Source organism: Mirounga angustirostris, unplaced genomic scaffold (genome assembly GCF_029215605.1).
Source record: "Mirounga angustirostris isolate CCGP_5_RB_7025 unplaced genomic scaffold, mMirAng1.0.hap1 SCAF_9, whole genome shotgun sequence".
NCBI classification, from domain to species: Eukaryota; Metazoa; Chordata; class Mammalia; order Carnivora; family Phocidae; genus Mirounga; species Mirounga angustirostris.
Genome location: NW_026991717.1, coordinates 61,187,543 through 61,203,847, shown reverse-complemented (window position 1 = coordinate 61,203,847; position 16,305 = coordinate 61,187,543). Strand labels below are relative to the sequence as shown.

General features: G+C 39.8%; 2 protein-coding genes across 19 annotated transcripts in view; one reads left to right on the top strand and one right to left on the bottom strand.

Annotated features, from left to right (window-relative positions):
- The window catches only part of TMEM87A (transmembrane protein 87A), a 42,839-nt gene extending 38,945 nt beyond the window's left edge, over window positions 1–3,894 (bottom strand). For all 6 annotated transcript variants that reach the window (XR_010405038.1, XM_045900285.3, XM_045900287.3 and 3 more), the window contains exons 1-2: window positions 3,751–3,894; window positions 2,425–2,485 (exon numbers count right to left, since the gene is read on the bottom strand). Coding sequence is in view for 5 of the 6 variants with exons in the window: in XM_045900285.3 (XP_045756241.1) it covers window positions 2,425–2,485; window positions 3,751–3,894 (205 nt within the window). In the remaining variant the exon portion in view is untranslated. The remainder of the gene's footprint in view (window positions 1–2,424; window positions 2,486–3,750) is intronic.
- Window positions 3,817–16,305, top strand: part of GANC (glucosidase alpha, neutral C) — a 72,244-nt gene continuing 59,755 nt past the window's right edge. For 5 of the 13 annotated variants that reach the window (XM_045900278.3, XM_064570595.1, XM_054513578.2 and 2 more), the window contains exons 1-4: window positions 4,092–4,306; window positions 4,665–5,007; window positions 6,428–6,490; window positions 7,860–7,968. In XM_045900278.3, coding sequence (XP_045756234.1) covers window positions 4,979–5,007; window positions 6,428–6,490; window positions 7,860–7,968 — 201 coding nt within the window. In that variant the 5' untranslated portion in view covers window positions 4,092–4,306; window positions 4,665–4,978. Of the gene's footprint in view, window positions 4,064–4,090; window positions 4,307–4,664; window positions 5,008–6,427; window positions 6,491–7,834; window positions 7,969–11,779; window positions 14,405–16,305 lie in introns of those variants that run through there. The other 8 variants (XM_045900280.3, XM_045900281.3, XM_045900282.3 and 5 more) reach the window with 6 other exon arrangements.

Sequence of the window (16,305 nt, the reverse complement as noted above, 5' to 3'; positions counted from 1 at the left end):
CCTAAACTGTTACACATTCTATTTTTCCTGCTAAATTTAGATACTCAAAGACCATCTCTTCTCCCAACACAAGGTACTGAAGTAATATACGTAAAAAGAAGTGGATATTCTTCAGATAAAAGTACTGTTGTTCACAAAAGAAGTTTCTGACCTGCTTAAATGTGTCTACTTTTATGCCTTAAAACCTCAATTTCTGGTTCTCTGTTGCAAAAAACCTGGAAGTGATACAGCAGTCCTAAGTTAAAACCACTCTTCTATTATCATTCAAATATTTACTGAGCAGAGCACTTAAGTATACAAAGCTACATGACACTGTTAGGCTAGAGAACAGGACTCTGTAGGAGGCTACATTCTAGTTGGAGAAACAAGGAATAACATTAGGGACATCATAAGGCAGTATTCAAAAGAGTTCCACTGAGGGAAAAATTAATGGCTTAGACCTTGAAAGATATCAAAACTAGACAGAAAGAAAAAAGGAAAAAAAGCAAACCTGGCTGGGGAAGGCAGGAAGACCAAAAGCAAAAATGAAAGACTCTTTCCAAAACCCACCTTAAGAGAGGCCTCAACGAACCTCATGAGTCAGAGCCTCATAACTAATTAAACAGTTTGGAAAGAGTATCCTAGTGGACCAAGGCATTAGTCTGAAAATTTGAGAGCATAAATCTGACTATATCACTGATCAGCTGTCCCACCTGGAAGTCAGTTTATCTTTGATTCCAGCTGTGTTACAGAAAATATACTAGAAGATACCTGCCTTATACAAATGTGACAAAGATAAACATGACTGCATCTAGGAATCTATTTTTGGTTCTTAACAAAAGGTCCACACCTAAAATTATTACCTTTCCCTTTTCTTTGTTTTAAATTGTTTTCTCAAATTAATTTTCAAGTGACATACTTTTACGAGGGTCAATTAAAATACACAAAACTCTGATGTGCTAAATAGAATTTATGGAAATGATAAAAAGGATATTTGTGATCTCACTGTTAACTATTCAGAAGAACCATACAAAGATGGGATTAACTCAACAGAGCCAATAAGAAAATCCCCTAAACAGAAGATCTGCAGAAAGACTTGGCTGAAAAAATGCTATGTATGTTAAAAGACACCATTCAGAACTTTGAATGGATGGCATTAAGAGACGAAAATGGTCCTGGCAATTTCATGGAAAGCTATATACGATAGCCCTAAAGTATACAATCAGAGACAAGGTAAATGTGAGAAAGCAGAGAAGTAACAAAATGAAAGACAATGTAATTTTTAAGGAGCCTCAAATTCTCCCAAAAAATGAAATGTAAACACTGCAAAATAATGCAGCTTGTGTAAGTTGGCAAAGCACCAGCTGATCAAAATACAGGTGAGAAAAGACTATACATGATAAAAAGGCAGACCGGCATGCAGGCTGTCAGGCTATTCAAAAAAACCAAATACTGTTATCCCTAAAAGTTACTCTTATCTAGCACATCAACCTCACAAGACAGACCAGTTTATTTCAGTAATCTGATTTAAACCAAATTTAAGTCATCAGTCAAGAGATTGTATTTTCATAGACATAGTCTATTCTTTATAGAAATTTTACTGGCCCCCTTCACTCCTGTTAGACTGTAAGCTCAGTAAGAGAGAGGGCCTTTTCTATCACTTCCCTGCTGTTTAAAACAATGCCTGGCACATAATAGGTTTTTAATAACTACTTACTAAATGATTAAAACAAAATCATCCAACTACAACTTACAACTTTGCACTTTCATGGAGAAAGACATGCAAAGAAGCACACACGGATGATCTGAACTTCTATCCCTGATCCCGAAACAGAGCTATCCATGATCACTTACCCTAAAATAAAGCCAGTTTCAAAAATAAAAGGAAGCCTTTCTTTAATATGCAACAGGATATTCTGGATTCAGATACAGTGGTTTTCTCACTGGACAGACTGGTTTTGTTCTATAATAATCCCTATACCCCGGTAATATCTTTGAGCTTCCTCTTCCAAAGATCCAAATAGTAAAATACTCCTTCTGTAAACAAAGGTTTACTGAACATATTCATTCAGAGCCAAAGGTCTGACAAACCTAAGTCATGTGTTCAGTAAACATCTAACAAGCACACAAAAGCAAAGTCAGTGGTATCTCTAACACAGGACAGATTAAAACACCATGCAGACAATCAAACAACATAATTTGTCTAACTGTATATAGTAAACACCAGAGAAACAAGAGAAGAAAACAAAGTTCACACAAGTATTCTGAAAATTACTCACTGAAAAGACCTTAATTACACTACAATGTTTATGCCTAGATAGTGCCAGACTATTAAATTTTAAAGTTCATGTTTAGAGTAGGTCAGAGATAGAAACTAGGTAATTTAAAAAGTTTAAGGATCGCTTAAAAACTCAAATAAAAACTTCATGAAATGCAAAAACTCACATTTCAGGAAGATAGTGGTATTTTTGAACAGGATCTTTCCAAAACTAAAATAATTTTTCCCCTGCAAAGATAAAGGAGAGAAAGATAATTAGCATCAGCTCACTTTAATTCCCAAGGCAGAATTGTTATAAAAACCTAAATTTATAAAATGTTTAAGTTAGTTTTCTTAACAACAAAAAATACATCAACATCCTTCCTTTTAGTAAAATTCAACCATATCCAAACTGCAGTTTTGTAGCTTGGTGCAGACACAATCTTTTCCCCCCCCGCAAGCCATGAAGCAAGGACTCTAGGAGAGAAGCTGACAGAAATCCCAACTTAAATCTTCATGGGAGGTACTCCTTAATTAGTTTATTCCCTTTACTCACTAATCACTGTTCAGAATAATCCAATCATTTCTTCAAATAAACTACTGTATGAGCAGACAAGACGAATTTAACTAGTAACCATTTCAGCAACAACACCTGAAAGTCAGAACCTGAAGATCTTCACCAAATGAACAAAAGCTATAATGCTTGCTATGTAAAAGCTCAAATAAGATTTGGACATTACAACCAGTGAGCAGAGCAGAACGAAACAAAAAGGCCACCGTGGTTTCAAAAGGACAAAATGCTTTTTGGCATTTCCTGGGTGCATCTGATTTGCTGGCTCGCAGGACTATAGCTCTTACTCAAATGAGGTTTAAAGGAGGGGGTGGGGGGACAGAAAGGGTCAACCTATCTAGTAAATTGTCCAAAAGAAAGACTACCTTTACCATATCAAATTTTAGAATACAATTTCTTCCATTTCAGCCATTCTCATGTTAGAATACATTTTATAAATGCCTAGGCTTCCTAATCACACAGCAAAGCTTAGAATAACCACTGCAAAGTTCCAATGAAATCAAACAACTTCGTAAGTAGAATCACCCAGTAATAAAGAAGTGCAGAGCAAAAAAAGAAAGACACCAACTTCAGATCGCTCTCATCCAACTCGGGGTCACTGGATTCTGTGAAACTTCGGCTGAAAGGGAAACCGTTCTCTACCTATTCATCAACTTTCCCGTCTCAAATAAAGCATTCAAAGTTCCGACTTAGCTGATAAGAAACCGCTCCACCATTCTCCTCCGCTCCTGAAGTGGCCCTGGCACTCCCGCTAACCTACCCACAGAAGTGCACGGCTTTCCACTCCAAGGAGGTGGGTCCCTGCTAACCAGCGACACAGACGCTCCAGGTAATTCCACCCCTTCGGAAGCGGACTTTTGCGAAACCTTCATGGACCCCTAGGGCCGCCGTAGCCCCACCCCTTGTTCCTCCAGGCTCAGTTGCTTCTGAAGTGAACACTCACCGACGGTATCGGAATGTGCCACTTGGATCGGTCGGCAGCGGCGACAGGTGCCGGTCCTACACCGAGGAGCGACAATGGGGACGGCTGAGCCCCCAAAAGAAGAAGAATGACAGGCAGCACCTGAAGCCACGCAGCCGCCGCCATCTTCACAGCCGTGGAGCGCCTACCGAAAGCATTTCACCTTCTTCCGGTTCGCCCCGCCCTCTTCCGGCTCTGCTCTGGGGGCGGGAATATCCGGGTCCTCGAAACCTCGCGGTGCTTGTTTGTTTTGCCACCCAGCAGCCCCTCCCTAAGCCAGCCGTCACGACCTCGTGTGAGTTTTAGACCGTACAGCGCAGGCGTAGTCCCGTGGTAACCCGGTCACCTTGGAGCGTTAGGATGTTCACCAAAAGCCGCCTCCGCTTCGGTCGGCTCTTCTCTCTCCCGGCCCTTAAAGGGCCTGGGGACCAAGCAAGCACCCAGTGTAGCGTTTGGCTCTCTCCTCCTCTCGTTCGCCCCAGCCTGTCATCCCTTCTAGATCAAAGTCAGTCGCTGGGGCCAGAAGTCTGGGAAAGCCGTAAGTCCGCCTGTTTGGCGCGTAGTAGTGAGTTCTCGGTTTTCTGGAGATATTTAAGCAAAGACTGGAATTTGGCAGTGGTAGAGTATAAGCACTTACTGAACTGTTTGGACTGTAGTAGATATGCCCTTTATAAAGACCGTTCTGTATAAAGTATGATGCTGCAGAATTTGACCGGGGAACATCAATCTTCAGCACAGAGCCGGCCAGCACTTTCTATTAAAAACTGAAAGAGTGGGTCAGTTTTCAGTACCTGTGGCGTCACGGTCACTGAGATAAACCTGCAGAAATTTGGCCTGGGTCGGGCAAGCGGTCTCGGTACTTCCTGGTTCTCACGCTCTTGACTTTTATCCTCTAGGGCTCTTTGAGTACACGCCCCCTCCACTGCAAAGACAGTGTTGGTTCCTAATGAAAGCAGTTCTTCGTCGGGCGCTCGTAACCAAGAAAAAGTGGCCAACTAAATCCCTCGAAACGCAAGTTTGGGCCTGGAAAACCCAGTAGTAAGTGCAGATTTGCTACTCCTTAAGGACCTGGAGAGGACTCCGTTTCCCAGGACCTGACAGTGGTGAAGTCCTGGTTGTAATTTAGAAAAACGTCCAATCGGCGTTTTAAAAAAGACTGCCCTTGGCCTTGCCCTGAGCGCTGCAAGTCAGTCGGATTGACTGGGAAGCCATGGAAGCTGCTGGGAAAGAGGAAATCAGGTAAAGGCCCAGTGGTGGTCCTGCAGGGACTGAATCCAGACAGCAGGGGATAGATAGTAGCTGAAAGCAACATTCTGGTGTTGAAGGTTTTACTGATTGTTTGAATGGCCTCTTATTTGCATGTTTCATATTTATGTACTTTATCATTTTTTCTCAATTCCCCAGGGAATTAGTTGATATTAATAGCCCCTCAAAATACTTTCAGGATGGTTCACAAAACAGTTGAAGAGTTGTGATCAGAACTGTAACATGAGAATTTCAAGCATGTTGCTTTCCATGTTCAGCTGTACCCCCATCTTCCTATATTATTACTGAGCTCATTCTTCAAAGCTGGAAAGCAAAGACTGCAAATTTCTCTAATCTTTGCACAGTTGATTAAAAGAAACAGTGACAAAGACTGCATCAGTGAAGGATTTGATGACTTCCAAGAAAATAATTTAGTACAGCCAAGTGTATCTGTGTGGGCTTGTTTTCTTAATATCTTGAAATTTGTGTTCAATCATAGTTTCCTACATATTCATAGACATGCTGACTACAGCTGTATTCAGCAACATGTCTGCTTGAAGGCCAGTGTGTTTCCCCCTCCTTACAGCCTATGGTTGTTTTAATCATACGGAGGCTAATTTATTTTTTAAAGATTTTATTTTTAAGAAATTTCTATACCCAACACGGGGCTCTCGAACTCAGAACCCCGAGATCAAGATGCTGCATGGACTGACTAATCCAGCCAGGTGCCACTGGACGCTAATTTAAATACATATTCTCTAGTAGCAATATGCATGTATCTTATTCATGTTCTATTCCAGAAACAGCTGTTCTGGGAACTTGGTTTTAGAAAGCATTGGCTCCTAATTGCCAGCATCATCTTAAAAAGCAAAAAATTTTCCTTCTACATCTGTTTCTATTATTCTCCTCCTTGCATATACCTCTGTTAAAGCATTTGTCAGGTTGATTTGTGCTTGTTGGTTAGGCTCTTGTAGGAAACTCAGACACATCTCTTCATATCTTCCTTAGAGCCCAGCACTCAGTAGGAATATTCTGAAAATATTTTATTGAATAAATAAGTGGGTAGATTTTTTTTTTCATTTGGGTTTTTTGTGTGTTTTTGCTTCTGATTTTATTGTTGTAGTCATAGCCTTCAGCCATTATTTTAAAAGAACTCTTCCTTGTAAGTGACAATACTCTTTTTCCAGTGCTTTCAGAGTAATCCCAGAACTTGATGTTTTGTTGTTTATCTTGTGTGATTTACAAAAAGATGTTATTCTGCAGCACAGCGGCTATCGTGTTATGTTATGGCCATGACACAGTTTTGCATTGCAGAAGTTTATTACCTGCGTTCATGCTATAGTTAGAGCAGGAACAAAAATTGGATTCACAGACCTTATAGAAAATATGTTTCTTAAAATGTCTTTTTATTTAGTGTTGAAGATGAAGCTGTGGATAAAAACATTTTCAAAGATTGCAGCAAGATTGCTTTCTACAGGTAAGGAGAGGAAATGTATTACCTAGATCAAAACATTTCAATATTGCAATGTTTATAGGCTTTTTAAGGAAAGGGTCAATTAGGAAATGTAATCATTAAGAAATTCATCAGACAGGAGACATTCACCTTTATACACTTACTTTGTCTTATTTAAATTTCTCAATAAATACATATTTTAAAAGTGTTTATGTATTTGAATAGATAATACTTTTACAGGTTTCAGAAGTCAAATAATATAAAAAGATATACTTTGAAAAGTGTTACTCCCATGCCTGTCCCCTATCACCCCATTCCACATCTTGTCCCTCTAAGTAACCAGATTTATTAATTTCTTATTTATCCTCCCAGTATTTCTTTTTGTAAATACATACATCCTTATATCACTGCCTTTCTTATACCAAGTAGCTTCCTATATATGCTGTTGTGTCCTTTTTTTTCTGCTTTATAGTTTATTCTGAAGAGCTCTGCATGAGTATATAGAGATTGCCCTCTCTATTTATAGCTGTATAGTATGTACTATGATTTATTCAGTCTCCTTCCTATTGGTAGATCCTTGAGTTTTTAATCTTTTAGCTATAAAATCATGCCATAATGAAAAGCTATACATATGTCATTTCCTACACCTATAAGTGTATTTATAGGATTAATTTCCAGGAATGGTATTACTGCATCAAAGAATAGATACATTTAAAATTATACCTATTACCAGAGGCCCCCTCCCCCATAGGGATTGTACCGTTTTGTACTCCCATCACCACTATATAAGATTACCTATTTCCCCAGAGCTTCAAAAAAAAATTTCTTTAAAATCTTTCTGTTGAGTGTCTTTCCGTGATCCTAAACCTGAAACCACCAAAAATTGTATCCTATGTTACAACTTTCTAATTAATTCACACTACTCTAAAGGAAGAAAATCAGATCACCTAAATTCTGAATAGGTACCTTAGAGGGAATTCTATAGGAAACTCTTGGTCATTTTGTTAAGTCATTGGATTATATTGGATTTCCATTAGAATTTATTGAGTTTCTATTGAAGTGTACATTTCATGGAAAGAGGAAGGAAAATTAACAAGCTAATAAATGTCATCTATGAAAACTGCCCCACCTTCTCAATAAAGTGGACAAAATGCCATCCTTGGGCAGTGCTATGTTGAACAATTTCATTCGTATTATTCTTATTAGTACTAATTTTATTGGCACTGTAATAACAAAGTACTCTTGTTAGTACTTTATTAGAGTACTAATACTGCCTGGACCCAGTTCATTTACCATCATAGTGAAGTTTAATGACTTCCACATGATAATATAGTCTTTTGGATGCTGACAGTCACAAATAATTCTCAGGTATTTGTATTCTGTATATCGGCAGGCGTCAGAAACAGCAGCTCTCCAGGAGAGCCACCTATCAGGCATCACTAGACTCAGCCACAATAGGCAAAGACAGCACCAAGTTCCAAATCATCAGCGAAACAACCAAGGTGAGAGAGAAGTATTTCCTACAGAGAATTATTTGTTTCTATATTAAGTTGGGTTTGAATGAAGTAAATTTCCACAAAGGCTAATTAAAACTACGTATGCTTCAAAAATAAACTTCGTTAGGGAAGTAATGTCATCTACAGTAATAATGTAACATTATCTACACTAATGTAGATAAAGCAATGTTATATACATGAATACTACTTTAACAGTAATGTGAATGTTAACTTATAGATTGCCTGTGTATCACATGCTTTCCTAGATGTTTTACAAATGTTATTTCCTTTTAATTCGTCCTAATAATACAGAAAAGTGACTAGAAAGTCACCTGCTCAAAGTCATGCAGCTGGTAATCAGAGTTTTCACCTGCATCTGTCAACTCTATCAAGTACCCATGTTCTGTTACTATTAGACAGTGTGCACTTGAGCGTGCAGCCTGAGCAAGGTACAGATTCAGTGACTGTCCAAACCTCAAAATGTGGGTGGGCCAGGGGAACAAGGGACTATATAGTTGAAAACCTAAGTCACAAATGTTCCATCTCCTAAACTGCTTCACTAGCAGATCACCCTAGTTATTACATACTGAAAGGATTAGAGCAGTATATTAAGTACTTTTTCTCACTTGTCAAGTCATCATGCTACTTCGGATGGGCCAGTCACAGAGGAAGTGCTATATGGGCTGAGCCAGGAAGTGTGACCGTGCACAAGTACCCATGCTCCTAGCCTGATCCTCACTTCCAGAGCCTCCCTGTCTTCTTAGAAGCTTCAGATGCTTCTAAGCCCTCTCAAACCAATATGACTTAATTGGTAGTTCATGTAACTAAAAGACATACTTAAAGCCATGCAGTCTAGGTTCCCTAATAGGTGACTGAGAAGAAATCCCCCCTTTTCCTGCAAAGTTGTGAGAGATCTCCCTGTGGCATAGTTCTCACCCCATGGTGCTACACTGAGGAACCACTTCAGGGAAGACAGAATAAAAACTTCTCCACAGCAGGGGGATCTCTATAACATTTGTAAGACCTTTAATTTAGCAAAGGGTTCCAACTTTATTCCCAGACAGGAGGATCAGTTGCACACTGAAGAAGGCTACCTTCCTTACAAATTTTAGAAAATTTAGCTATTTCGTAGATGTGGAGTTTTCTAACATACTTTTCTTGCCTGAATTCAAAATAAGGGCTAAAATCATGTCAACAGTTCTATGTTCTCTATCCCTGTCCCCTGTCCCCAACTTCTGGTTACTTAAGGGTATATTGTGGTAGCAGTATACTTAGTTCATGTCTCTTAACTACACAGATGGGATGGTTAACCTTTCTCTGAAACCTAGTGCTGCTTTTATACCACCTTTTTTTTTTCTGGAGGCATTTGCCCCCTTGCTTGGCATCTTTGATGCCTCTGAGTTCTTTGTTCATGGTACTCCCCCCCCCCCCCCCGCCCAAAGTCATAGGTCCTCTACAACTGATCCATGTCTATACTAATCATTTTTTTTTAGCATAGTTTGATAGCTATTCATGGGAAAACATGGAGTAGCACTGATTTCCTTCCTGGGGAGCCACCTGCCATTTGCATGTGGTCTAATAGCCTGACACCCAGCCAAACCTCTGTATTCATAGTCAACAGAAGCAGTTGGCTCCAGGAAATGCAAGGAGTCCACTAGGAACCTTCCAAGAGTCATAGTCATTAAGCCTGCCACCAGATGTCAGGTACCTTCCTTTCTTTTTCCTTTATTTTTTTGTTTTGTTTTATGTTTTTTTTGTTTGGGGGGTTTTTTGTTTTTGTTTTTGTTTTTGTCATTTGCTCATTTTCATTCCTGTCTCCAGTGTGTCTAAACCCAGAGAGTTGTAGCTATCCCATAGTCAGGGCAAGAATCGCTTTCCATCCTTGGGGAGCCTCAGTATATTGAGCATCTGAATATCCACTGTCATGAAGACTCATGGTGAAGCAAAGTAAATGAGGCAAAAGCACTCTGTGGGCCAGAATGCAAATGTCCATGCACCTTGATACCAGTGCAGTTAGTGGTAGATCCCCACACACAACCTTTTACAAAACTGTGGATCAGTTCTCTATACACATCCCTCTTTGGAGCCTGAAAACGTGAGAGACAGTGCTGTTCAGGTCAGGTGCCAGAACCAGAGTCCACCAGATCTGGATGCCTCCCAAGGAAAAGAAGCCACAGTCCAGGAGGACCCACAGAATCTCAGCAGAAGGTAGCACATGGCTCAGAAGGGAGTTGAGAAGCCCAACAAGCAAGGGCAGGTTATCCAGGATGTCAGTAACATGGCTCCCAAGACTGAGAACTTTGAGGACCCCTTGGAACAGACTTCATGTTCAGGTATTAGAAATATTGGGGCTGCATAGAGAATCTGCATGCTCTGATCTCAGGCAAATATATATGTTTAGGGGATCACCCTGAAATTCTGGGCTTTCTTGTCACTTGGAGTTGAGATGACTAAGAGAGACTCAGGATTTTATGTCCTCTATCAGTCTGGTAGAGACAACGAGGACCCGGACATTAATCTCTAAAGTTGTCTGAACCTTGTATCCAGCTCATTGCATAGACAAGCATCCTCCATTTGAGGTGGTTTCTGGGACGAAATGGGTGTGTCATGGGAGATTTCATGTTAGGACATGGTATAGGTGTGGTCTGGAGATTCAAAACAAGCTGCACGTATCTACTTATTCAGAATGACAGCTTTTTACTTCAGGTTCAGAGAGAGAGAGTCCAAAGTCTAAGAGGATCATATTCAGCTCACAGCTGTAGTTCTCAGATTTCACGGATTCAGCAGATTCTGACAAACCCAGCATTCTTGGTGTCTCTGCCTGCCGCCACACCATTACATCTCTTAAAGCAGTAACTTTGTTCTCAAGATCTGTTAATTTTTGAAATCTTCTTCTCAATCCCCTTCCCCCAATATAAGTAACCAGGAAACAGAACCAAGCTTCATTCAACATTGTCTTAGCTCAGGTTCCCATAACAAAATACCATAGACTGGGTATCTTAAACAACAGATACTGATTTACCATAGTTCTAGAGTCTGGGAAATCCAAAATCAAGGTGTCTTTGGGGACCCTTTTCCTGGCTTATAGACTATCATCTTCTTCTTATATTTTCAGATAGTGGAGAGAGAGCTAAATCTCTGGTTTCTTTTTCTAAGGGCACTAATCCCATCATAAGCCCACCCTCATGATCTTATCTAAACCTAATCACTTCCCAAAGGCCCCATCTCCAGATACCATCATACTGAGGGGCAGTGCTTCAAAATAAGAATTTAGAGTTTGGGGGAGACACAGTTCAGCTCAAACATGATGTTCCTGGGACACGGTCATGTTACAGAACAAACTGAAGTGTGGCCCTGTGTGTTGTCTCCAGCTCAGGACATCTAGGCTTTGAAGAAAAGCCAGTTGTAGGTTAAACTGCATTTAAGTTTTCTCATACAGGGTCCTGTTATAGTGTGTTGCCTATTCCTGATGAAAAAATAATCAGGTAGATATTTGGTAAAGAGACTTCCAAGAGAACATCTAAAAAGAAAGCTAACAGTAAAATGTTGACTGCTTTTTAGAGTTTTGTATTGGTTTTTTTACCAATTTTTTTTTACCTTCAGTGAAAATTTGACCTGGATTGAGAAACATGGTAAAATCCAGTCTTGTGACTTCAGAACAGAGCGATGTATTCTGTCCGCTGAGTCTAGCTACAAAGCACTGCTATCAAGGCTATCTGGAACAGACCTATGTCTTTGACCTGCTTTATATTGCCAATTTTGAGGCTTTCTCATAACATGGATGACCTTTTAGCAACATGTTTACTTTCCTTTGCAGCCTGTTTGCAAGTTTTCACCAGAGACTCCACTTCTGGCAGCATCTCCAAGGATGCAGGGATATCTCTGAGCACCTCCATTAAGTCACTCCTTGCCGTTGCCTCTAAGCCTGATGAAAATGGGATTTTGCCCAACCCGCCATCTCCTCAGCAGATGAGGAAGAACTACCACTTGTTAGCCAGTAGTGTTTCTGCAGAAGTGGCCATGAACAGGCAGCTAATTTGGGAACTAGCCAAACAACCAGAAGCACACCTGGACAGGCTAATTGTCCTTAGGGAACGGGCTAATACCAGCGTGAACTTGCCAGCGTTCTCTGTAGAGAATCAGTGCTTGCAGTAAACCAACTGGCTGCAACAGTGGAAGGGGCAATTAGTGCCCTGTGGCAATTTAATGAACTCTTAGATGGTCCTCTGAATCCTAGGAGATCTTGAGCAACAACTTGCTCACTCTTGTAGGCCTTTTAGATGACTCCTTAGAGTACAGTGAAGACACCTGGTGCCAGAGGAAAGGCAAGATCTGTATCCATCATGGAGAAGTTGACGGGGTCATAATTTCCATTCCTAATACCCACTGCCATTTTAATATGTGTTCTAGGGCTGTTCTGGTAACTCCATCACAGTCTCTACTAGTTGTGATTCCCAGTTCTGGGTAAATAACAGGTTTTGTTTTAATATAATTGTGATCAGTCCACTACTTGAATACAAAGACAAGTCTGTCTCTACCACCATGGTTTTTACAACCTGATATTTTTGCCCATGTGGCCAAAAACAACAACAATAAACTAGATCTATGGATGACAGACTACAGGTTTTGTTTTTATTAAGTATAAAAGAAATCAGATAGGAAAAGAGAATTAATACTCTTTCCCAGACTGTGAGAAGTGAGCCTCTGAATAAAGCTTTATGAAAAACCAAATGGAGACTTGTAGTTTTAAAAGGAACCTCTGGGGCGCCTGGGTGGCTCAGTTGGTTAAGCGACTGCCTTGGGCTCAGGTCATGATCCTGGAGTCCCGGGATCGAGTCCCGCTTCGGGCTCCCTGCTCAGTGGGGTATCTGCTTCTCCCTCTGACCCTCCCCCCTCTCATGTGCTCTCTCATTCTGTCTCAAATAAATAAATAAAATCTTTAAAAGGAACCTCTAAAATGGATTCCTTTCTCTGAGGATTTATCTCATTTTCTCTGCGTAGATGGACATTTACAGATTTTAAATATTTTAAATATTTTTAAATATTTAAGATGCTCAGTTACACGTTTCTTCACTTGTTTTACGTAAATCCATCTTGCTGCAATTTGAGTGTAACTGCTACTATGATCTAAGTACTCACACTAACTCCTAGTTTACGCAGTCTAGCTTCTGTAAGTTAACATATCTTTTCATTGTCATCTCCAATCATCACTAACAGGAAGAAGAGATTCCATCATTTATTTGTATATTACTTTTTCATAAATGTCCAGACAGGAAAAGAAAAGGAATATAGAGAAATTCTTAATGTGTTAGAAGAGTGTAACATTCATGTCCAGGCTTTTTGACAAGAGCAAGGTTTTGGTGGAAGAAGTGAGCAATAACTGGCAATTGAGAAACCTAGAGAAGTGGTTTCTAAACTGTCAGCCACAGAACCTAGGTCTCCATGGAGGTGTCTCAGAGCTCAGCTCAGGGAGGGCTCAAAGGTAGGGGCTCCGAGCCACTCCCCACTGTCTTTAACCCACATAGCTTTGTTTATTGGACTTCTGAAAATCTGTTGCTGTTTAAAAATGTTTTTAAGTCAATAAAAACAGCATGAGCCAGATCAGAGAAACAAAGCATATGAATATCTAAGGAGATTATATGCTTGGAACATGAAAGCTATGTAGGTAATAGTAGGAGATAATGAATGAATCTGAATATCGACCTTGAAAAGGATTGCCTGTTGGAAAAAAAAATCATTTGCTTAATTGAGCTAAAATGAAAACAAAATGGAGCTTTGACTCTGATTTATGTGTTTGGTTGTAAAAGGTCATTATGGTAAAAAGAAAAGCAGGGTTATTAACTGCCTCCTCATAGAATTAGAATTCTTTCCTGACTGCAGCCTCAAGAACAAAACAGACAGACCAATCTTTGGTTTTAAAAAATACTGTTCTTAAAGAGAGCTATTTTCCTAAAACTGGGAGGATCTCTGAGTAGAGAAACTAGGTGCAATTTGTTCATCATATGTAGGCAGCCTGTGTGCCCTCTGCTTAGGATGTTCTTGCTCATTTTGCCTATCCAGAGTCCTGCTAGTCCCCGAAGGCCCTGCTCCTCCAGAGACAGCCCAGAACCCCTCTCCTTACAAGTCATCATTAATATTCCCTCTGTTCTCCCACAGCACTGTCCTTGTCCTTCTCCCTCAGCACTTACAGCATGCTTTATGTTTACCGTGTTTCGTCTCTAAATTGCAATTTCCCTCTAAGAGTTTGGTCATCTTTTTCACAGCACATCCCAATATTAGATGCCAAGTAACTGTTAGTTGAATTTGAGAGAGCAATGGAAATATAGGTCTCACTTAGGAGAAAACATAATCTGACAGAATTTCAGCTTTATTGGTATTTGAGCACATTTTTAAATCTTAGAATTCTGATGACGCACTTGAAGTAATTAAATTTACAAAAGAATGTTAGACATGAAAGGAATAATTACAATATGATTGGGGTGGGGGAAGGATGATGCTGGTCAAAGAGTATCAACTTCCAGCTGTACATAAAATAAGTCCTGGGGATTCTCCTGTACAGCATAGTGATTATAACTAATAATACTCTATTATATACTTGAAAGTTGCTAAAAGAGTAGATCTTAAATGTTCTCATCACAAAAAGGAAATGGTAATTATGTGATAAAATGCAGTTGTTAGCTAATGCTATAGTGGTAATCATCTTGCAATATGTATCAAATCAACACAATGTACACCTTAAGTTTGTACATTATATGTCTATATCTCAATAAAACTAGAAAAAGTAATTACACTGTGCTCGCTACTACTCTACTATAACTCTACCTTAAGAATTATCTGTAAAAGCAGCCATAGCCACTGTACTCTTTACCTGGTCACTCTCAAGTGTCATGTCACTGCTTAAGTGCCCTGACTACTTTCCTATATTTTCAAGAGGCAGAGTTCCAGCGAAATCATTTTTTTTTTTTTTTTTTTTTTAGTGCTGTGATAGTCTCCCTGCTTGCTATCTTACTTGCACCACATTGTACCTGTTCTGGACGAGGGCCCACACAGCCTGCCCAGCTTAGCCTTTCATTGAACACATGTTACAGTGACAATACATGTACCCAAGTGTAACGAGAATTTGGCATCACATGAAGGATTTAATAAAGCATTTGCTGTCAGTCACTGCTATACAGCACAGCGGTTGAAAACTGTCAGAATATTTCTCTGATCAAGCTTTTTTGATAAAGACTGTAGCTCTGTGTTGGAGGGGCTTGCTATCACTCAGAATCCTAAATAATTTGATTTGGGGAGAGGAGAGGAGTCTCATCTAACACTGGCAGGTGATACTTTATATTTTGGGGTCCTTTATTTGGAAGGGAGAGTTGGTAAAGTGAATGATAAAGTAAATGATATTTCTGTAAGAGAAGCATGGAGTTTTGGAAGCTTTGGCACATTTGACCCCTTTTTAAAACTACCTGCTAGAGTAAATCAAAAGGGAACAATAGGTTAGAAAAGCAAATTCTCAGGTGTAGCCCCAGAACCATACCTTAAGAGTCAGTAGAGTAATAGAATGTTCCATAGGCCAGGTGCCCACTGAAATCTCTAAGGAATTGCAGAAGGCACTGAAAAATGGGCAGGTTCATTAAAATGCCCAAAGAGGGGCGCCTGGGTGGCTCAGTCGTTAAATGTCTGCCTTTGGCTCAGGTCATGATCCCAGGGTCCTGGGATTGGGCCCTGCATCAGGCTCCCTGCTCAGTGGGAAGCCTGCTTCTCCCTCTCCCACTCCCCCTGCTTGTGTTCCCTCTCTCGCTGTGTCTCTCTGTTAAATAAGTAAGTAAAATCTTTAAAAAAATAAAAAATAAAAATAAAATGCCCAAAGAATACCTATGAGGAGAAAACTTGTCATATGAAACTAAGATACTACTTGGCCTTTTCCACCATTCTCAAGTAAACTGGATTTTCAAACTACATAAATGAACAGAAAACAAAAGCCCATGAGATCCTAGATGTTTTTTTATTAGAGATTCATGTCTGATTTTAATGTATATATGAATTATAATAAAGATGACTGCATATTAAAAAATACATATTTCTCTGATCTAGATGCCTCATCTTGTAACCTATAGCTAGCCACTTCTGTTCTCTTGAGGTTTGTTGTTGTCTCATGTTTTATTTCTTAAATCCTATATTCTCTATAATTCTGTGTTGCTTCCATGTCCCACTGTAGGCAGAATTTTACCTAAATTCCCCAGCCTCTTAAAAAAGCTGAGAGTATCCCAACCTCCTGAGAAAGTTCCCCAGACCTTATTCCCAGGTATACAGGAAATGCCTTGATTTTAGTATAGCCAAGTCTTAATCATC